Here is a 24,446-nt window from a genome sequence, read left to right as displayed (position 1 = left end):
AGTCATTAAGGGGTTAACGATCACTGTAACAAGGTGTTACATTTGGCTCAGTCATTAAGGGGTTAACGATCACTGTAACAAGGTGTTACATTTGGCTCAGTCATTAAGGGGTTAACGATCACTGTAACAAGGTGTACCATTTGGCTCAGTCATTAAGGGGTTAACGATCACTGTAACAAGGTGTACATTTGGCTCAGTCATTAAGGGGTTAACGATCACTGTAACAAGGTGTACATTTGGCTCAGTCATTAAGGGGTTAACGATCACTGTAACAAGGTGTACCATTTGGCTCAGTCATTAAGGGGTTAACGATCACTGTAATAAGGTGTACACTTGGCTCAGTCATTAAGGGGTTAACGATCACTGTAACAAGGTGTACACTTGGCTCAGTCATTAAGGGGTTAACGATCACTGTAACAAGGTGTACACTTGGCTCAGTCATTAAGGGGTTAACGATCACTGTAACAAGGTGTACACTTGGCTCAGTCATTAAGGGGTTAACGATCACTGTAACAAGGTGTTACATTTGGCTCAGTCATTAAGGGGTTAACGATCACTGTAATAAGGTGTACACTTGGCTCAGTCATTAAGGGGTTAACGATCACTGTAACAAGGTGTTACATTTGGCTCAGTCATTAAGGGGTTAACGATCACTGTAACAAGGTGTCTGCCGTTTACTGAATACCTTCACAGGGTCTGTCACTCAGGGCTTCACGCATGGAATCTCGGGATTTGTAGTCCAGCGTGCTGGGACTGAACTACCCTCCCCACGCAGTTTCGCCCTATTCCTCTCTCCCTCCGACTCTCTATGGTTTTTGTAACCGCTCTGGCCCTCGGTTATCCCTCTCTATGGTTTCTGTAACCGCTCTGGCCCTCGGTTATTCCTCTCTATGGTTTATGTAACCGCTCTGGCCCTCGGTTATCCCTCTCGCTGGTTTCGGAGACGCTCTGTCCGCTCGCTTCCCGTCTCGCTGGTTCCCGTATTTCCGGTCCCTGGTACTCGGCCTGTTGCTGTCTGGTTTCGCGCCTGTCGCTCTCCGGATTATCGCGACAGGGAGCTCGGCGAGCGGCACGATGTCCTATAACTACGTAGTGACCGCTCAGAAACCCACCGCCGTCAATGCCTGCGTGACAGGTACCACAACTATCGCGACATGGCCGGCCCAGCGATAGAGAACAGAATATCCTGAAATATATCGATTTAATATAATAATAATAATAATATAATATATCGATATAATATAATGTACAATATAATAATATAATATATCGATATAATATAATGTACAATATAATAATAATATAATATATCGATATAATATAATGTACAATATAATAATATAATATATCGATATAATATAATGTACAATATAATAATAATATAATATATCGATATAATATAATGTACAATATAATAATATAATATATCGATATAATATAATGTACAATATAATAATAATATAATATATCGATATAATATAATGTACAATATAATAATAATAATAATATATCGATATAATATAATGTACAATATAATAATATAATATATCGATATAATATAATGTACAATATAATAATATAATATATCGATATAATATAATGTACAATATAATAATAATATAATATATCGATATAATATAATGTACAATATAATAATATAATATATCGATATAATATAATGTACAATATAATAATAATATAATATATCGATATAATATAATGTACAATATAATAATAATATATCGATATAATATAATGTACAATATAATATAATATATCGATATAATATAATGTACAATATAATAATAATATATCGATATAATATAATGTACAATATAATAATATAATATATCGATATAATATAATGTACAATATAATAATAATATAATATATCGATATAATATAATGTACAATATAATAATAATATATCGATATAATATAATGTACAATATAATAATAATATATCGATATAATATAATGTACAATATAATAATAATATATCGATATAATATAATGTACAATATAATAATAATATATCGATATAATATAATGTACAATATAATAATATATCGATATAATATAATGTACAATATAATAATATATCGATATAATGTACAATATAATAATATAATATATCGATATAATGTACAATATAATAATATAATATATCGATATAATATAATGTGCAATATAATAATAAAATATATCGATATAATGTGCAATATAATAATAATATATCGATATAATATAATGTACAATCTAATAATAATATATCGATATAATATAATGTACAATATAATAATAAAATATATCGATATAATATAATGTACAATATAATAATAATATATATCGATATAATATAATGTACAATATAATAATAATATAATATATCGATATAATATAATGTACAATATAATAATATAATATATCGATATAATATAATGTACAATATAATAATAATATATCGATATAATATAATGTACAATCTAATAATAATATATCGATATAATATAATGTACAATCTAATAATAATATATCGATATAATATAATGTACAATATAATAATATAATATATCGATATAATATAATGTACAATATAATAATAATATAATATATCGATATAATATAATGTACAATATAATAATATAATATATCGATATAATATAATGTACAATATAATAATAATATAATATATCGATATAATATAATGTACAATATAATAATAATATAATATATCGATATAATATAATGTACAATATAATAATATATCGATATAATATAATGTACAATATAATAATATAATATATCGATATAATATAATGTACAATATAATAATAATATAATATATCGATATAATATAATGTACAATATAATAATAATATATCGATATAATATAATGTACAATATAATAATAATATATCGATATAATATAATGTACAATATAATAATAATATATCGATATAATATAATGTACAATATAATAATAATATATCGATATAATATAATGTACAATATAATAATAATATATCGATATAATATAATGTACAATATAATAATATATCGATATAATGTACAATATAATAATATATCGATATAATGTACAATATAATAATATAATATATCGATATAATATAATGTGCAATATAATAATAAAATATATCGATATAATATAATGTGCAATATAATAATAATATATCGATATAATATAATGTACAATCTAATAATAATATATCGATATAATATAATGTACAATATAATAATAAAATATATCGATATAATATAATGTACAATATAATAATAATATATATCGATATAATATAATGTACAATATAATAATAATATAATATATCGATATAATATAATGTACAATATAATAATATAATATATCGATATAATATAATGTACAATCTAATAATAATATATCGATATAATATAATGTACAATCTAATAATAATATATCGATATAATATAATGTACAATATAATAATAAAATATATCGATATAATATAATGTACAATCTAATAATAATATATATCGATATAATATAATGTACAATATAATAATAATATAATATATCGATATAATATAATGTACAATATAATAATAATATAATGTATCGATATCATATAATGTACAATATAATAATAATATAATATATCGATATCATATAATGTACAATATAATAATAATATAATATATCGATATCATATAATGTACAATATAATAATAATATAATATATCGATATCATATAATGTACAATATAATAATAATATAATATATCGATATCATATAATGTACAATATAATAATAATATAATATATCGATATCATATTATGTGCAATATAATAATAATATATCGATATCATATAATGTACAATATAATAATAATATAATATATCGATATAATGTACAATATAATATAATATATCGATATAATGTACAATATAATAATATAATATATCGATATAATGTACAATATAATATAATATATCGATATAATGTACAATATAATAATATAATATATCGATATAATATAATGTACAATATAATAATATAATATATCGATATAATATAATGTACAATATAATAATATAATATATCGATATAATATAATGTACAATATAATAATATAATATATCAATATAATATAATGTACAATATATCGATATAATATAATGTACAATATATCGATATAATATAATGTACAATATATCGATATAATATAATGTACAATATAATATATCGATATAATGTACAATATAACATACAATATTATGTAATAATAATATATCGATATAATGTACAATATAATATATAATATAATATACCCAGATATATAATATATACAATATCATATAATAATATAATATATCATGTGCCCAGAGAGAGAATGTATACAATATAATATAATATACCCAGACATATAATATGTACAATATTATGTAATAATAATATAATATATCGATATAATGTACAATATAATATATAATGTAATATACCCTGACATATAATATATACAATATTATGTAATAATAATATAATATATCAATATAATGTACAATATAATATATAATGTAATATAATATAATATACCCAGACATATAATATATACAATATTATGTAATAATAATATATCGATATAATGTACAATATTATATATAATATAATATACCCAGACATATAATATATACAATATTATGTAATAATAATATATTGATATAATGTACAATATAATATATAATGTAATATACCCAGACATATAATTACAATATTATGTTATAATATTATAATAAATCGTGTGCCCAGAGGTAGAATGTATACAATATAATATAATATACCCAGACATATAATATGTACAATATTATGTAATAATAATATAATATATCGATATAATGTACAATATAATATATAATGTAATATACCCTGACATATAATATATACAATATTATGTAATAATAATATAATATATCAATATAATGTACAATAATAATATATAATGTAATATACCCAGACATATAATATATACAATATTATGTAATAATAATAATATAACATATCGTGTGCCCAGAGGTAGAATGTATACAATATAATATAATATACCCAGACATATAATATGTACAATATTATGTAATAATAATATAAAATATCGATATAATGTACAATATAATATATAATGTAATATACCCAGACATATAATATATACAATATTATGTAATAATAATATAATATATTGTGTGCCCAGAGATAGAATGTATACAATATAATATACTCAGACATATAATATATACAATATTATGTAATAATAATATATCGATATAATGTACAATATAATGTAATATACCCAGACATATAATATATACAATATTATGTTATAATATTATAATATATCGTGTGCCCAGAGGTAGAATGTATACAATATAATGTAATATACCCAGACATATAATATGTATAATATTATGTAATAATAATATAATATATCGATATAATGTACAATATAATATATAATGTAATATACCCTGACATATAATATATACAATATTATGTAATAATAATATAATATATCGATATAATGTACAATATAATATATAATGTAATATACCCAGACATATAATATATACAATATTATGTAATAATAATATAATATATCGTGTGCCCAGAGGTAGAATGTATACAATATAATATAATATACCCAGACATATAATATGTACAATATTATGTAATAATAATATAATATATCGATATAATGTACAATATAATATATAATGTAATATACCCTGACATATAATATATACAATATTATGTAATAATAATATAATATATCGTGTGCCCAGAGGTAGAATGTATACAATATAATATACCCAGACATATAATATATACAATATTATGTAATAATAATATATCGATATAATGTACAATATAATCCCTAGGGGCAATGTGAACACTGCCTTTTCTCTGAAAAGGCAGTGTTTACATGAAAATGCGTGAAGGGAGCCATTATACTCACCAGAACAACTACATTAAGCTATAGTGTCCTTTTAATACATTGCTAATTGCTAACACAAATACACACACCAGTCAAGCCATAAGACTTGCTTTTCCCACAGAAATCTTACTTTAACAGTGCTCTCACTACTGCAAGGGATTTTGGGTAGGTGAATGCACATGAGCTCAGCAAAGAACCACATTTTTGCCTCATAATTCAACTCTTTTGGGGGTGGTGGGTGTGGGTGTGTGGGTATATGTGACGAAAGCACCTTCGTCACTGGTGTTTGGAGGGGCTTGCTTGCCAGCCTCTTGCCCCAGGACTATGGCCCATATATTAGACTGGTATACAGACTGGAGAAAGGGCTTTTGTTTGTGTCTTTTTCGCCCAGTTCAGTCTATGGGACAGCCGAATGCATTGTGCCTATGGTGTTCATTTATACGAACAAACTAACGAACAGCCGGACCACACACAAGTGGAGTTTCCCTCATTTACCTCCCAGGAGCTGCGGTTAACCGCAGCTGATTGACGAACGGCTGAGTGGTCGCCGTTTGTATAGTCAAACACGTGGTGGCGGCTATCTTGTTTAGTCAAACGCATTCAGCGGTGTTTGGTCGTCGAGTTCATGGAACTCTAAACGGACATGTGAGTGTACGAACACAGCTGAACTTTACCTTCTCTGAACTTCGACAATTCAAACGCCACTTTTAACATTGACATTTGCACGAACGGTTGCCGTTCGTCTATTTGAACTGACTTTAACATAGGAAATAGACCGGCCGCACAGCCAAATTCTGTGGAACTGTTTTGGGCAGGAAAGCCATGCTGCGGTCGGTCAAAAGAGACCTCCATAGACACTTGAATCCCATGGCGATTTGACTGTTTGTGCGATCTGAGCGCTGTTCGGATATATTGGGCGCTCAGATCCAAGCTATCTGGGGAAATGTTCAGTTCTGTGAAACATAAGTTATGTGTTTTTGTTACAGTTTTAACTTGGGAATATTTTCTGTACATGGAGATAATTGAGTTTACCACAGCCACTTAAGCCAATTATCTCCAGGATAGAGGGGAGGGATTTTAAAGTGTATGTGGGAGTGTTACTGTGTTAATTATTGTTCCCATTGGCTTGTGTCCCTTTTGTCCTCTTTACCACCAGGTCCAGGAGGTGTGCCTCTGGCCTGAAAATGTGTATAAAAGAAATGACTTTGTGCTCATTAAAACAGATCATCCTGCACCACCGTCATGACGTTTCGGCTCATGTTTGGGGGATTGGAAAACTACACTCTGGGGATTGCTATAATCACTATACTCCCCATGGTATAATCACTAAGCTCTGCTAAGAGCTTGTTCCTGCTCTCTGGATTTAAGAGAGGTCTACCCACTGGGAGCTGGACCCTGGTCTTGGGTCCAGGGTGGGTAGGAGACGGCGAGACCCCAACCAAGCTGTGGCGGTTCGTGCGGTCTGCAGTGGTTATGGTATCTGGTGGAGTGCTTGGAGTCCTCGGGAAGCACTAGGGGCATCCGTCAAACGGAGGTACTCGGTCGGAGTACTGGAGATCCGTTACTATATATATATATATATATATATATATATATATATATATATATATATATAGAGTGTGTGTGTATATGTGTACACACACACCCAGTACATTATACAATTTAACGATCGCATGCCGTTATCTGTATTGGTATTATTTCTCTTTTGATCTTATTCTTACTGTATTCAATTGATTCACCAACATAATATATCATAATAGTTTGTATAGCTGACTTTTAATAGTCATAAATAGTGCGTTTACATACCAACACATCCTTGTATGATACACTCCTTGACATTACCAGCCAGCTATTTTATGTGAATATTGCCTATCAAATTGGATATCTCATCCTAATGTCACATATAATATACCATTCATTTTCAGTATTTAAAGGAACACTATAGTCACCTAAATTACTTTAGCTAAATAAAGCAGTTTTAGTGTATAGATCATTGCCTTGCAATTTCACTGCTCAATTCACTGTCATTTAGGAGTTAAAGGACCACTCTAGGCACCCAGACCACTTCAGCTTAATGAAGTGGTCTGGGTGCCAGGTCCTTCTAGGGTCAACCCATTTTTTCATAAACATAGCAGTTTCAGAGAAACTGCTATGTTTGTGAATGGGTTAAGCCTTCCCCCTAATCCTCTAGTGGCTGTCTCACTGACAGCCGCTAGAGGCGCTTGCGTGATTCTCACTGTGATTTTCACAGTGAGAGCACGCAAGCGTCCATAGGAAAGCATTATGAATGCTTTCCTATGTGACCGGCTGAATGCGCGGCAGCTCTTGCCGCGCGTGCGCATTCAGCCGACAGGGAGGAGAAGAGGAGGATCGGAGGAGGAGAGCTCTCCGCCCACCGCTGGAAAAAGGTAAGTTTTAACCCCTTACCCCTTTCCAGAGCCGGGCGGGAGGGGGTCCCTGAGGGTGGGGGCACCCTCAGGGCACTCTAGTGCCAGGAAAACGAGTGTTTTCCTGGCACTAGAGTGGTCCTTTAACCCCTTAAGGACAGAGCTTCAGAAGCTTGACTTACGCTTAATGACACAAGCAATTTTTGCATTTTCTTGCTGTTTGCGTTCAACTGCAATTTGCATCTCTCTCATTTATTGCACCGACACATATTATATACTGTTTTTTAAAGGACAGAAAGGGCTTTAATTTGATATAACATATAAATATATAAATGCTTACTTATTATAAAAAAAATACAGAAAAATGCAAAAAAAATGAAAAATATTGTTTTTTTTTTACAGTTTTTGCAATCATAATGTGTGCATAATTAGTGCAGGTTAAGGAAAGTAATTAAAAATAAATTCATTTATTTGTTCTGATTTACAGAATATATAATGTGTCTGGGATTTTCAGTTTTTTTTGGTAGTTACAGGTCACAAAGCACAAGGAGTAAAATAAAATTTTAATATGGAGCGATTTTAGAATTTGGTATGTTTGTCTTGTAAGCCTAATAGCCATAAAATAAAACAAAATTGCCACACAAAAGTATATATTTATATAAAGTAGACATCACAGGCTATTTACCTAAGGTTGTTTTGACACTTTCTACGTAGCCATTTTACCGCCAACCTCTGCTAAATATTGGAGTAAAATTGTGTTTTTGGGGGGTTTTCGCACACAAACGTATAACAAAGAACTTCTCATGTGTATTTTGTAAAGTTGTTGTGTGCTATTCCTGTACAAAGTTTTATTATGTGTTCAGTTACTTCTGCTGAGTACAACGGTACCCCCATTGTATGTCTTTGGCACTATTTTGTGAAGCTACAGTGCCATATAGGAGACCTGTCCTTTTCAGTATTCACAGTAGAATTTTGAGAGACGGATATAATGAGCCTATGCTTCCATTTGGGGTATTATAACAGTTTGACTGTTCAAAAACCCCCACAAAGGCCTACCATTTGTAAAAGTAGACACTCCAGGGTATCTCATAAGGTGCATATTGTGCCTTAACATGCCCCCATTTTTTTACCATTACATGCCAAAGTATGTGGTAAAAAATAATTGTGTGCATTTTTTACATACGGATTGCATTTTTGCTGGGCATTTTGTATATTTCATATGTGCCACTAAGTTCAAACCCCCCAAATTATGCTCAGCTAAGTCTTCTGAGTAAAAGGACACCCCCATTGTATGTCTATGGCACTATTTCGTGAAGCTACAGTGCCATACAGGAGACCTGTCCTTTTCAGTATTCACAGTAGAATTTTGAGAGACGGATTTAATGAGCCTATGCTTCCATTTGGGGTATTATAACAGTTTGACTGTTCAAAACCCCCCACAAAGGCCTACCATTTGTAAATGTAGACACTCCAGGGTATCTCATAAGGTGCATATTGTGCCTTAACATGCCCCCATTTTTTTACCATTACATGCCAAAGTATGTGGTAAAAAATAATTTTGTGCATTTTTTACATACGGATTGCATTTTTGCTGGGCATTTTGTATATTTCATATGTGCCACTAAGTTCAAACCCCCCAAATTATGCTCAGCTAAGTCTTCTGAGTAAAAGGACACCCCCATTGTATGTCTATGGCACTATTTCGTGAAGCTACAGTGCCATACAGGAGACCTGTCCTTTTCAGTATTCACAGTTGAATTTTGAGAGACGGATTTAATGAGCCTATGCTTCCATTTGGGGTATTATAACAGTTTGACTGTTCAAAAAAAAAAACCACAAAGGCCTACCATTTGTAAAAGTAGACACTCCAGGGTATATCATAAGGTGCATATTGTGCCTTAGCATGCCCCCATTTATTCACCAATATATGCCAAAGTATGTGGTAAAAAATAATTTTGTGCATTTTTTGACATACGGATTGCATTTTTGCTGGGCATTTTGTATATTTCATATGTGCCACTAAGTTCAAAACCTTCAAATTATGCTCAGCTAAGTCTTCTGAGTAAAAAGACATCCCCAATGAATGTCTTTGGCACTATTTTGTGAAGCTACAGTGGCATATTGGAGACCAAGCCATATCAGTTTTTACAGAACTTTGAATTTTGACGCTGGACCTATGTGCAATTTCCAAGCATCTTCGTAAGTTTTAAATTCAAACTACCCCACAAAGGCCTACCATTTCTTAAAGTAGACACCCCAGGGTATTTCAAAAGGCATATTTTGAACCTTAGCGTGGGATAATTTTTCCGCTAGCTTGTACCAGGTGTAGTGGTAATAAGCGTTTTTTCTGCCTTTTTGACACACAAAGTGAGTTTGCACAGTATATTTTGCAAACCTTATGTGTACCACCACTCTATAATACTTTATATGTTGCTCAGCTATGTCGGCTGAGTACAAAAATACCCCCGTATGTACCTTTGCCAGGTATATGTGGACATCGGAGGGGCACATTTGGGACACAGCCATTCCATTTTTTTCAAACTTTAAATTTTTACGCTGTGCCCATGTCCCATTTTAGAGTATTTTACCAGGCTATATAATCCAAATACCCCATAAAGCCATACCATTTCTTAAAGAAGACATCCCAGGGTATTTCAAAAGGCATATTTTGAACCTTAGCGTGGGATCATTTTTCCGCTAGCTTGTACCAGGTGTAGTGGTAATGAGCGTTATTAAATGTATTTTTTTACTTTTTAAAACTTTTTTTACTTTTTAAAACTATTTTTTAAACTTTTGTTTTGCTTATTCATTTTTTTAAAGTTTCCTAAACTTTCGTAAAACTTTTTTTACAGATTTAACATTTTTCTAAGCTTTTTCTTTTACCGTTAACCCCTAACTAGCAGTAAGCAGCACTAACAGTAAATTCCCCATTTTCCCATAACTCCCACCCACCCCAGCTAGCAAAATATTTAATTATACAATATTTAAATTAGTTAATTAAATTAATTTAACCCCTGAGGGTTAAAAAATAAATAAAAGTTAATCGTCAGGGGTTAAAAAAAAATTAGATCACAGTATAATACTGTGATCTGTATTTTGATCACTGTAGGCAGTGATAGACTGGCAGGCAAGGGGTTAATTTTTATTTGGACTGGGTAAAGGGTTTATTTTTTTTTTATTTTTTACTTAAACGTTATTAAAACTTTTTTTTACTTAATTTTTTAACTTTTTAAAGCTTATTTTAAAACTTTTTTTAACGTTAACCCCTAGTTAGCCTAACACTAAATCCCCCAATTCCCCACTAACTTCCACCCTCCCCAGCTAGCTAAATTTATCATTTTAAAATATTTAAATTAATTAATAAAATAAATTTAACCCCTGAGGGTTAAAAAAAAAAAAAGAATTAACCCTCAGGGGTTAAAAAAAAAATCAGATCATATTAAAATGTAATCCCTGCCAATTGATCACTGTAGTCAGTGATCAATTGGCAGGGAAGGGGTTAATTTTTTATTAATATGGGTAAAGGGGGGGTGGGATTTTAATTTAACTTTTTTTTTTAACACCAGGGGGCAGGATCACTGCAGATCCGTCTCCCTGCACTTCACACTGAACCCGGAAGTGCAGGGAGGCGGAGGTGAGTATAGAGAGCACATGTGCCCGCTCTGGCATGCTGTCAGAGCGGGCACATGTACTCTGACAGCCCGATCCGGTGCTCCCGGTCTGCCTCTAATGCAGAGGCAGACCGGAGCACCATTAACCCCACGATCGCCGCGATTGCGGCGATCTGGGGTAAATTTTACCGCGTGACGGACGAGGTCCGTCACCCGTCGTTAAGGGCATCCCCAGGATGACGGACCTCGTCCGTCACCCGTCGTGAAGGGGTTAAATCACTTTGTTTATGTTTATGCAGCCCTAGCCACACCTCCCCTGGCTATGATTGACAGAGCCTACTTTAAAAAAAAAAAAAAAAACTGCTTTCACTTTCAAACAGATGTAATTTACCTTAAATAATTGTATCTCAATCTCTAAATTGAACTTTAATCACATACAGGAGGCTCTTGCAGGGTCTAGGAAGCTATTAACATAGCAGGGGATAAGGAAATCTTAATTAAACAGAACTTGCAATAAAGAAAGCCTAAATAGGGCTCTCTTTACAGGAAATGTTTATGGAAGGCTGTGCAAGTCACATGCAGGGAGGTGTGACTAGGGTTCATAAACAAAGGGATTTAACTCCTTAATGGCAGAGGATTGAGCAGTGAGGCTGCAGGGGCATGTTCTATACACCAAAACTGCTTCATTAAGCTAAAGTTGTTCAGGTGACTATAGTGTCCCTTTAACGTCATCCAATAATTTATAATAGCAATGAACGTTTTTCATTTAGTACATTGCCTTTCTTCTGTATAATTGGGGGGAGGCTTTGGATAGCGGTCAGTGCAGGGCGAGTTTTTTGTTTGGATTAGGGGTGTCCTTGAAGTCACGGTAGGGAGAGATAGTTTGTACCTATATATTCCTCCTGCCCTGTACCCACTTATTCTCCGGAGTCACCGTACCTAAAAACTGCGATAGTCAATGAATGTTATTTTTACCATATCATTTGTTCCGTTGTGATGAATATACTCAGAGTTTATGCTTGCTATTTTGTATTTAACATTGTAGCAGGTTCCACTGTTGTTATTGTCATTAAGCACTGTTGCAGACCTTATCATTGACAGGAATTTACGTTGATTTATTTTTTTCGGCTTGAAACCATATATGGATCAGCTTATCTAGTGATACCCGTGTTAACCCTATACAACCACAGTGTGGCTAATCCTGTTATTTACCCCATATTATTGCTGACATGAAGGATAGTTTTTGGGATTACGCATAGTACATAAGGCAAGCATGGGGATACAAAGCGATATCATCAATATTTCCACTCAATGTGGGCTCATCACTAGATCTTAATGGCAGCCAGATCGGCATATAATCGCTGTAACATAGCACTATTGTAGTACAGCGGTAACTGTAGCAAATTTGATATCATTGTACACTCTACTCTCCATACACAGTAAGATACCACGGCTGTGAGAAAGCTGAGTGTGAGACTGTAAAATGAATTAGTTCTGCACTAGTTCTGCATTTTGTACATTATAGTTCATTTTATTATTTATTGCACCAAATCACCATAGATATTGAGTTCTGACACCTTTTACCTAAGGTTTGCAGATCCCGTATTCTTACGAGGATGTCTTAAGGTGCCAATCAAGCGATATCTATCTTATGTTTGTCGTTTTTGTATAGTACTGTTTTTACACCTTTTCACCAATTATTGGACTTTTTAGTCAAATTATTAAATGTTAAGTTTTAAACACATAATCTTCACTAAACGGTATGTATGTATATATGTGTGTGTGTGTTGTGTGTGTGTGTATATATATATATATATATCTATCTGACAAGGAGACCGGTTAATATAATATATAATGTAATATCTCTATATTATGTATAACTGCTGGCAGCCAGGAAGGGGTTAATAAATATATATATATAGCTGACAAGGAGGCAGGGGTTAATATAATATATATTGTAATATCTGTTGTATAACTGCTGGCAGACAGGGTCTAATATAATGTAATATCTCTATATAGACTAAAAGCTCGTTTGAGCAGGGTCCTCTTCAACCTATTGTTCCTGTAAGTTTTCTTGTAATTGTCCTATTTATAGTTAAATCCCCTCTCATAATATTGCAAAGCGCTACGGAATCTGTTGGCGCTATATAAATGGTAATAATATATAAGGTATAACTGCTGGCAGCGAGCCAGGCAGGCAGGGGTTAATATAATATATAATGTAATATCTTTAATGTACCTAGAGCTGTCAGCACAGATATATATTGTATAACTGCTGGCAGCACAGATATATATTGTATAACTGCTGGCAGCACAGATATGCCAAAGACTTGCGTATATCCTCTGTCCGTACTCCCACCTCTAACGCTCCCCTCCAAGACTTTTCCAGGGCTGCACCTCTTCTGTGGAACTCCCTTCCTTCCCTTCTTCGTAAGAATTTCACCCAGTCTCCACTCATTCAAAAAAATCATTGAAAACTCACTTCAAGAAAGCATATCCATTAAACTGTTAGCAGGTTTTCATCCCCCACCCTCCATGACTCCTCTCCTGCAACTGTCAAAAATTACCTACTAAGCCCTCAGTGAATACTTTTCTAACAACCTACTTCGTACCCCTACTTTTACTCTTTGTGTTACTATACCCCACTCCCTCTAGAATGTAAGCTCATTGAGCAGGGCCCTCGACCCCTCTGTTCCTGTACGTCCAGTTGTCTGGTTACAATTCCTGTCCTAATGTGTTTTACACCCCACCTCCTATAGAATGTAAGCTCGATTGAACAGGGTCCTCTTCAACCTATTGTTCCTGTAAGTTTATTTGTAATTGTCCTATTTATAGTTAAATCCCCTCTCATAATATTGTAAAGCGCTACGGAATCTGTTGGCGCTATATAAATGGCGATAATAATTACATGTCTGTTAGTCCACCCATTGTACAGCGATACAGAATCTGATGGCGCTATATAAATAATAATAATCTATATATATTTATTATAACTGCTGGCAGACAGGAAGGGGTTAATATAATTGTATAAATATATATATATATATATATATATATATATTATAATATAAATATAATATTAACCCCTGCTGTGTGTGTATTTATAACTGGAGACAGGCAGGGGTTAATATAATGCATAACTGCATGCAGGCAGAGGTTAATATAATATATTTCTCTATATAAAGTATACATGCAGGCAGGGGTTAATGTAACTCTACAATGTATAACTGGAGGCAGGTGGGGGTTAATATAATATCTCTATATAATGTGAAACTGGAGGCAGGTAGGGGTTAATATATCTCTATATAATGTATAACTGGAGGCAGGCAGGTGCTAATATAATATCTATATAATGTATAACTGGAGGCAGGTAGGTAGGGGTTAATATAGAATATCTCTATATAATGTATAACTGGAGGCAGGTAGGGGTTAATATAATATCTCCATGTAATGTATTACTGGAGGCAGGTAAGGGTTAATATAATATCTCCATATAATGTATAACTGGAGGCAGGTAAGGGTTAATATAATATCTCCATATAATGTATGACTAGAGGCAGGTAAGGGTTAATATAATATCTCTATATAATGTATAACTGCAGGCAGATAGGGGTTAATATATCTATATATTGTATAACTGCAGGCAGATGGGGGTTAATATATCTATATATTGTATAACTGCAGGCAGATGGGGGTTAATATATCTATATATTGTATAACTGCAGGCAGGAAGGAAGGGGTTAATATAATATCTCTATACAATGTATAATATTGGAGGCAGGCAGGTGTTAATATAATTTCTCTGTATAATGTATAACTGGAGGCAGGCAGGGGTTAATATATCTATACAATGTATAACTGTAGGCAGGGGTTAATATAATATCTTTGTATAGTGTATAACTGGAGGCAGGAAGGTTGGGGTTAATATATCTCTATATAATGTATAATTGGAGGCAGGCATGGGTTAGTATAATATCTCTGTATAATGTATAACTACAGATAGGCAGGGGTTAATATTATATATCTCTGTTCAATATATAACTGCAGGCAGGGGTTAATATAGTATAGAACTGCAGATGGGCAGGAGTTAATAATAATATATATCTGTTCAATATATAACTGCAGGCAGGGGTTAATATAATATATAACTGCAGGCAGGAGTTAATATAATATATAACTGCAGGCAGGAGTTAATATAATATATAACTGCAGGCAGGAGTTAATATAATATACATATTTCCATATATGTAAGTGCATGTTGGCATCTTACCCCAACGTAATATAGGTGTGCAATATGTACAACATGTAATTATTACTTGTGTAATATTCTCTATAGGTCCGTTCTTGCTTTGGAAGCATGATGATTAAAAAAATAATTTATAACGTATTGTTCAGTGCTGCAGAGTTTTTTGGCGCTTTATAAATAATAATAATAATAATTACACTGATGGGTCTCTGCCATTTTATATTTCCTTCAGCAACACGCACTCCATTTATGTCCAAAGGGAAAGTAGCTACTGGGGTCCCAAAACCAAACCTCTAAGCACCAAAATAACTTTTGTATAGATCGTGTCCGTGCAGTCTCACTGCTCAATTCTCTGCCATAAAGGAGGTTTCTAAGCATCCCTAGCCAGTCCTCTCCTGCCTGAGACTCAACAGCCAACAAAACAAAACAAACATTATCAGAGAGTGTTTATTAGACGTGTGCATAAATCTTTTAGCCTGCGTTGAACATGTCAAATGCCTAGCACTCTATGGACAAAGGAATTGATTTGTTGGGGAAATCTTCACTAATCGAGGCGTTTGTCCATAGAATAACAAGCAGTTTACACTAGAATTTGGAAAACTTCTGCTCTTGGTGCTATAATGTGGGGGTGAATCCTCTTTTGACTTCAGTTCCTCAAATTTTGAAATTTCTGCTCATAAAGAGCAAGGGCGTGCGGTCGCCGGCCAGCCGGCTAAAGGGAGAGCATTTGCGAGTGGTTGGCTGGCCAGCTAATTGAGAGTGTGGGGTGTGCGCACTGGGAGGAAGCTCCTGGAAGATTGAGGCAGGCGCACAAGGGAGCTTTAACCTCCCAGTTCTGCTCCCACGTGCGTCCTCCAGTGATGCCGGCAGCTGGAGTATGACGTAATTCTGGCCCCGACATCACTAAACAGTGCTCTATGGAGCAGAGCAAGGAGATGACTGAAGCCCAACTGGACCCCCAAGGAAAGCCGAACCACTCCAGCTCCAGATAGGGAGGCTTGGTGGTCACCTTAATGTGTGTTTTATTATTGCAGTGAAATTGAGTGTGTGTCAGTGAGTGTGTGTGTGTTTAGGTGACTGGTCCCCCTCCAATCACATGGGTAAGGGGTTATTACTCACCTTCTCCCCTTCCCCCTCCCCCCCACGCTGTGCTGGCCTTGCTGCAGCTGGCCCTGCCTTCATAATTGCGATCATCAATCTTGATGATCTCAGCCAATCCAATGCTTTCCCATCGGAAGGGAGGCTATTGCACATGTGTGGCAAAACTCTGCGCTGCGCCAATCCGCATCTCCTCATAGAGATGAATTCAATGAATGCATCTCTATGGGGAACATTCAGCGCCTCCATGCTGAGCATGGAGACACTAAACGTAGGTGCTGCGTACTGTGCAGCACTGACCCAGGATGCACTCTGGAGGCCATCTGAGTGACTTTCATTAGAAGCGTTACTAGGCAACAATGTAAATACTGCCTTTTTCACTGAAGTTTACATTGATAAGTGTGGAGGGACAGGTTATAGACATGAGAACAACGACATTAAGCTGTAGTGGTTCTGGTGACTATAGTGTCCCTTTAAGAATTGTATTTTTGACATGGAAAATCTGGCTCCTAACTTTTTTTTGCTGGCTCCTAGATTCTAAGCAAATTTGTCAAGCCCTGCCCTAATGGCTTTTTTTATATGTATGCAAGTTAGTCATTGTAAGCTAAATATAGAGCAGTAATATGTTTAAAATTATATGAGGAAGTAACATAATTACAGAATACAGACCAGTTTCACAGATGTTTAATAAATCGGTTCCAGGCATAATAACCACTACATCCCAGATAAGCTGCTAAGGCGCTCCTGGTGCCAGTACAACAGTGAGTTGTGATTGTTATGGTATGTGGAGTGTTCCTTTAAGGAAGAATTTGATGATCCATTGTCCAAGACATTGTGGAACAATCTGGCTCAGTCACTGAATCCACTGTAACTATATGTTAATCCTTTAAATCTGTCTATAGTACAGGTCAAAGTACTGCAATCAGTCTACAGGCGGCAAGGAAAGTACAATCTAGAAGCTTATTTTGGTATTTAAAAAGGTTGCTGCTGGCTTGAAAATTAGAAATATCTAAAGACCCTACGCAATCCATGCAGTTTTTAGGGAGTTTTCAATAATAATGGGTGCCACAACCTCTCGAACACTGCTGCGCAGCAAAAATCACATGCCTTCTGTAATCATACAGGTGTTAGATACCACATCAGAATGACATTAAATGCTTGCTCTTTATACAGTGTACATATAGACATGGAAGAATGTGGCTTACCAGATGTCCACTTTGTTGGAGAGTAAGCCGGGAATAAGATGAGAGGAATTTGTCACCTATCTGTAATAGCCCCCAGAGTTGGCATGCTTTTTCAACAGAAGTATAGATTTTAAAAGCCTCCCCACTTATATCATGATTTAACACATTTAGATTGCCATTTTAACCCTTCAAATACCCTTTAAAAAAAATAAAAACAATAAAACCTAAGCTTCATGTGGCCATACACATTTTCAAGTTAAAATAGGACATTCAGAGTAATAATGATGGGTCACTTTAAGCAGCATAACCACTAAAGTTTAATGTATGTTCGTTTTGTATTCTTGCCCAAATGTAAGAGTACAAATATGAAGAGGCTCCTGGTAGGTGATGCTGCCAACGGCTTAAGAGACCGAAAACAGCAGTCATAAGAAGGGAGAGAATCGGGTAAGTATATTTTTCGCATCCACCTGGCCACGAACCACGCCATCTTGGTTGAAAGAACCCCTGTAAGTGACACTATCTCTTTCAACCCGTCAGGATCAATGGCCATAATAACAAGGGGTTTTATTAACACCCCCCCCACCCCCCCCACCCAGCACACTGGAGCCACCAAAAACATCAGTTATGTGGAAATGTTAATTCTGTGCAGATGAAGAGATGGCAGTACCTCTGCATCAGCAAGAGCCACGTTTATACCACACTGGCCGGTTTGCTATTAAACTGGGGAGTGACAAGGCACTCTGGGTAATCAAGCTAATCCTGCTTGCTGTATTGGTTATGCTCTGTATTGTGCCATTCTAACATACCTCTATATTTAGAGCAGGTTTGTGAATGATCTGTTACCTAGTAGATGCCATTAAATTCTGCTGGTTTAAAAAACATCTTTGCTTTGATTTGGCTTTAGAACAGTCCATGATTTGCTCTAAGGCTTGCTCTCAATGTAGTTTTCCAGATTCCTTCCTACTAAAGCAGGTTGAAGAATTGTTTTGACCTTTGAGCAGATCCTGATAACTTGCTTGTTGTAGAGGAAAGTGTATGCAACGTTTTTCCTTACCACTGACAGTCGCAGCTTGTTTGATAATACACCGTACTTGGAACACTTGTACATTAATTGATAAGCAGCATATCCTTGTTTAGTATATTTAAGAAAAACAAAAACAAAAAAAAACTTGCATTGCATGGCTTGTCCTGGGCCAAACATGTGACGTGGACAAACGTAGAAAAATGGTCCAATCACCGGATAGAGGGGATGGGAAATCAAATAAAAATTAGAACTTAGAGAAACACTGTTTACTTGTTATAATACCCTAGTCTTAAAATATCCTATTCCAAAATTTAATGCGCTGGCTAAAATGCTATTGGTCCTTGAGGATTTGTGAGACGTTTAATTTCTTTTTCTTTATGGTATGTACAGTAAAGTTCTAGGAATGTTTTTGGTTAGTTATTACCAGGGCTAGTCAGAGGCTTAGGTGATAAGATCAAGCTCATAATCCAGAATAAGAAAGATATAACTATAGGTAAACCTACTAAAAGGGAACTGGGATTCCAATCAGACAAACATTGAGGGTCTGACTGCAGGTGTGGCAATCGCAGCGCTGAATTAGTAGCATATTAGTACTACTTCTCTATGGAAAAACGTAAAGGCACCCACATCACTTCTTTTCAATGAAGTTGTCTGGGTGCAGTACCCCTTTGATTTTTGCCCTGCAATGCAAAACATTGCCGTTTTAGCAGATATGGCAATGTTTTTATGGTAGAGCTAAGCAGATTGGTGGTGGTTGTCTTTCTGATCTGTAGTGGGTTTGGTGCTTGGAGTGACATTTTGAGGAACCGATATAAAGTATGTACACATAATAGGAAACTTGGAAAGTACAGTGGAGCAAACATGTGGTGATGGTATTGGAAGCAGCCAGCAGTGGCGCCTAGTAAACCCTAGGTAAGAAGTCAAATTGTTTAAAAATCGTTTGTGCTGTAGTGGTTATGGTGCCTGGAGTGTACAAAGCTGTATTCCTTACACTATAGTGTCCCTCTGCCCTCTAAGCAAATTACCTGAATCCCTAATGCTGGCTCTCTCCTCCAACATCAGAGCCAAGGGGGAACCTAATTTGCATGTGCAGCGAGTGACGCAAGCTCATTAGGCCTTTGCCATAGGAAAGCATTGAATCAATGTATTCCTCTGAAACTGCAGGGTTAGCAGGGGCAGGGCCAGTGCACCCAGACAACTCCATGAGATGAGGTGGTCTGGGTGCCTATAGTGAAGTGACCCTTTAAACATATTTGTACTGATTTTATGTGAAATTCTCTGGATTTATCTTTTTCTTCTGGTTTCTATATGTCTGTCAGGCTGTTAGTTTACTGAATAAGGACGATTTAATGTTTTGGTAGGTGTGTGCAATTTTGATTGGTTGTTGATATTTTACCTTGTTTAGACAGTGCTTAAATCTTGTATGTATTGCTACACATGTCTACATGTATATGGGCAGCCTGGTTCATTTTCTGTGCACTGTACTTCCTCCCACAGGACACTTCACATCTGAAGATGACTTAAATCTTCTCATTGCCAAGAACACACGGCTGGAAATATATGTAGTAACCCCCGAGGGACTGCGACCTGTAAAAGAAGTTGGGATGTATGGGAAGATTGCGGTCATGGAGCTTTTTAGACCCAAGGTAAACATTCTCTCTCTGCCCGTGCCATCACGATATGCCAGTAGTGGCTGTTAGTTGTTATGGGGTTTTATTGTTTTCATTGAAGGCAGTTGGTGGTGTTTTGGGTTTCCTTCCTAATAATGCTGCTGTTTGAAGGCATTGTTAATGAGTTGTTATATGCGGTCTGAATTGCGTAGTGTTGCGAATACTTTGTGGCCATAAATGTAACCTGAAAACACACTCCATTATTAAATATAGTGGCCTGGGTGCAGTGGCTCTGCCGTTTTTAAAGGGAAACTATAGTGCCAGGAAAACAAACTCGTTTTCCTGGCACTATTACTCCCTCCCCCCCACCCTCGGCACAAGCTCAACTCCGCCCACACTCATTCCTTGCCGATGTTAGCCGGCAGGGAAGACCTAATGCGCATTAGTATTTCCCCACAGGAAAGCATTATTCCAATGATGCTGGAAGTCCTCATGCCGAGCCTGAGGACGTGCAGCGTCGTTTAGGCGACCAAACGTAGCCTATCCACCCGGAAGTCCCTCTGGTAGACAGCCACTAGAGGAGGAGTTAACCCTAGCAGGTAATTATTGTAGTTTATAAAAACTGCAATAATTACATGCTCATAGTTAAGGGTGATGGGAGTTTGCACCCAGACCACTTCAATGAGCTGAAATGGTCTGGGTGCCTACAATGTCCCTTTAACCCTGCACTGTAAAATATTGCAGTTTTGTAGAAAGTGCAATGTTTACATTGCAAGGATAAACACACCACTAGGGTGTGACTTCCAGTCAGCCACTAGAGGCGCTTCCTCTACAACGCCCAGCAAAATCCTTTAAAAAATATATATTTCTATTGCAGTTGGGAAAGAGCCCTGAAAGAAATTATAGACTACAGCAAAGGTCGACAAATCCCAGGTCGCCATCGTGACTAGAAATTTCAACCTGTCGCCTGGGATTTATCAGCCCTTTAGCAAGGCGATGCCCAGGGGAGCATTGGAGCTGGCCAGAAAAGGCAGCAAGGAGAGGGGTGTGTGCTGCTTCTTACTTACATTTAACTACATATGATGTCCCCACGGGTGGATTTTGTTTTTCTGCTAAAAAATAAAAGCCAATTAGTAATATTTTTTCCATTGTCTGTTTGCCAGTTTAATCAGGGAGTATAAACTTACATTTATGGACACACTGCATTTAATAAGGTGAGACACTTAACACGGATTTATTTTTTTCTATGCCTTTACTCCAAGGCAGGTTGGGATTTATAAGGTTTTTTTTGGTTTTGTTGAGGGTAGTTGAATGATTGTTTTATGTTGACTTATGTTGTATGTGTTATTAAATGGATTAAAACTTGTTGAATGCTGTATGTTCCACCTATTGTACTTTTTACAGATATGTCTTAAATCTAAACTGGGCATGCTGCGATTAATATTCATTATTACGACTCTGTGTGCTTCAATGTTTAAAATTAGTCTCTTCCTTTTTTCATTGATGTTTATTGAATTTGAAATGGTAATTTGTGGTTATCAGTGGTATTTGTCATTTTTCTTCAACATTCAGGGAGAGAGCAAAGACCTGCTGTTTGTGCTGACAGCCAAATATAACGCTTGTATCTTGGAATACAAACAGACTGGAGACAGCATCGATATCATCACCAGAGCACATGGCAATGTACAGGTACTGGGCCAGCAATCCATTGTTTTTCTAATACAGAAAGAGGTGGCAGTGGTTTTTGTTTTGTTTTGTTTTCCAATCTTATGACGGCAGAATGAACTGACAATGAAGTTCTGACAAATCCTGCCTCAAAAATAGCCATCAAATCAGAATGCATAGCTCCTGATGCGGACACTGGGGAGTTTATTATAATATATTCATATTTGTGTTTCTCCAATTTATATGCTAGGATCGCATTGGTCGCCCATCTGAAACAGGCATCATTGGTATTATTGACCCAGACTGCCGCATGATTGGGCTGCGTCTTTATGATGGACTGTTCAAAGTGATTCCTCTGGAGAGAGAGAACAAAGAGCTGAAGGCCTTTAACATCCGTTTGGAGGAGCTGCATGTCATTGATGTTAAGTTCCTGTATAGTTGCCAAGCTCCCACGATCTGTTTTGTATATCAGGACCCCCAAGGACGCCATGTTAAAACCTATGAAGTCTCCCTGAGGGAGAAGGAGTTCAGTAAAGGGCCTTGGAAACAAGAAAACGTGGAGGCTGAAGCATCTATGGTGATTGCAGGTATGTTCACATTCTGTTTGTGCAAACAATTACTGTGAATGAATCTATGTATATATGTGAATGAATGTAAAATCAGGACTTACAATTTTAAGTCTTATACTAGCTGTGGTGTATCACCAAATTAATATATATATTACACAAGGTTCGTCTACATTAAAAGATATTTATTTAGAAGTCAACAACACAATTCTATAAATGTATCACAAACACACAGCCCAGACCCACGGAGCAACAACCCTTTTAAATCTATCTATCTATCTATCTATCTATCTATCTATCTATCTATCTATCTATCTATATAGTAATCCCCTTCCACCCACGGTTAGGCCTTCACATCTAGTAATGGCTACAGGTCCAACATCACATCCACCAAGGAAGAAAAGGAAGCAACAGAGTGTAACATGGTTCACCAAGATAGCACATGGCGTCTGCACATCTGCTCAGCAGCACAGCCAAGAAGGAACAGAAAGGAATGAGGATAGTGGGGGGAGTGGTTATCTCTTTCCTGACTTGTAAATTACCATATCAATTACCATATCAAAGTAAAGCTTATCCCCCTGTAAGAAAGATCTACATGAACTTGATCACATGACCCCTGGTCACCATGCTAGTTTGATGACAGAATGTCACCACATTCCCTCACTTTTTCTTCTCTTATGTTGAGCACATTTAAAAATAATAATATATCCCTCTTATCTATGTAAACTATGAGATCTGAAGTAGGAAAGGGGAGCACAGGAATTAGTGTGAGTGAGATGAGTAAGGTAAAAGAAAACAGTCAAATACGGGTTGCATCACCCCACACTAGCCAGGCTTCAAAAGTTACTCACCATGGAAAGCCAAGAGGATCTTGGGGTGAAATGCATTCGGCTAAGCATTGGCTAATGGCGAGTGTAACTTTTGAACCCTGTGGATATTTTTATTGTTTGAGTTTATATAGGGCCCAGATATTCTGCAGCGTGTATGATGTATAAAAGTGCTACATTAACAGGTTGTGTTAACATATGCAGTGTTTCAAATACCATGTTGGAGTTTGTAATGTTTTGGCAC

At 35.1% G+C, this 24,446-nt stretch overlaps 1 protein-coding gene across 1 annotated transcript in view; it reads left to right on the top strand.

Moving 5' to 3' along the window:
- Window positions 1–848: 848 nt before the first annotated feature.
- DDB1 (damage specific DNA binding protein 1) overlaps window positions 849–24,446 on the top strand; it is a 50,103-nt gene continuing 26,505 nt past the window's right edge. Inside the window, exons 1-4 of the mRNA XM_063437899.1 lie at window positions 849–1,135; window positions 21,032–21,180; window positions 22,717–22,833; window positions 23,060–23,396. Coding sequence (XP_063293969.1) covers window positions 1,075–1,135; window positions 21,032–21,180; window positions 22,717–22,833; window positions 23,060–23,396 — 664 coding nt within the window. The 5' untranslated portion in view covers window positions 849–1,074. The remainder of the gene's footprint in view (window positions 1,136–21,031; window positions 21,181–22,716; window positions 22,834–23,059; window positions 23,397–24,446) is intronic.

The sequence above is a fragment of the Pelobates fuscus genome, chromosome 12 (genome assembly GCF_036172605.1).
Source record: "Pelobates fuscus isolate aPelFus1 chromosome 12, aPelFus1.pri, whole genome shotgun sequence".
NCBI classification, from domain to species: domain Eukaryota; kingdom Metazoa; phylum Chordata; class Amphibia; order Anura; family Pelobatidae; genus Pelobates; species Pelobates fuscus.
The sequence above is the reverse complement of the archived record's forward strand: the minus strand, read 5'-3'. Positions and strand labels throughout refer to the sequence as shown.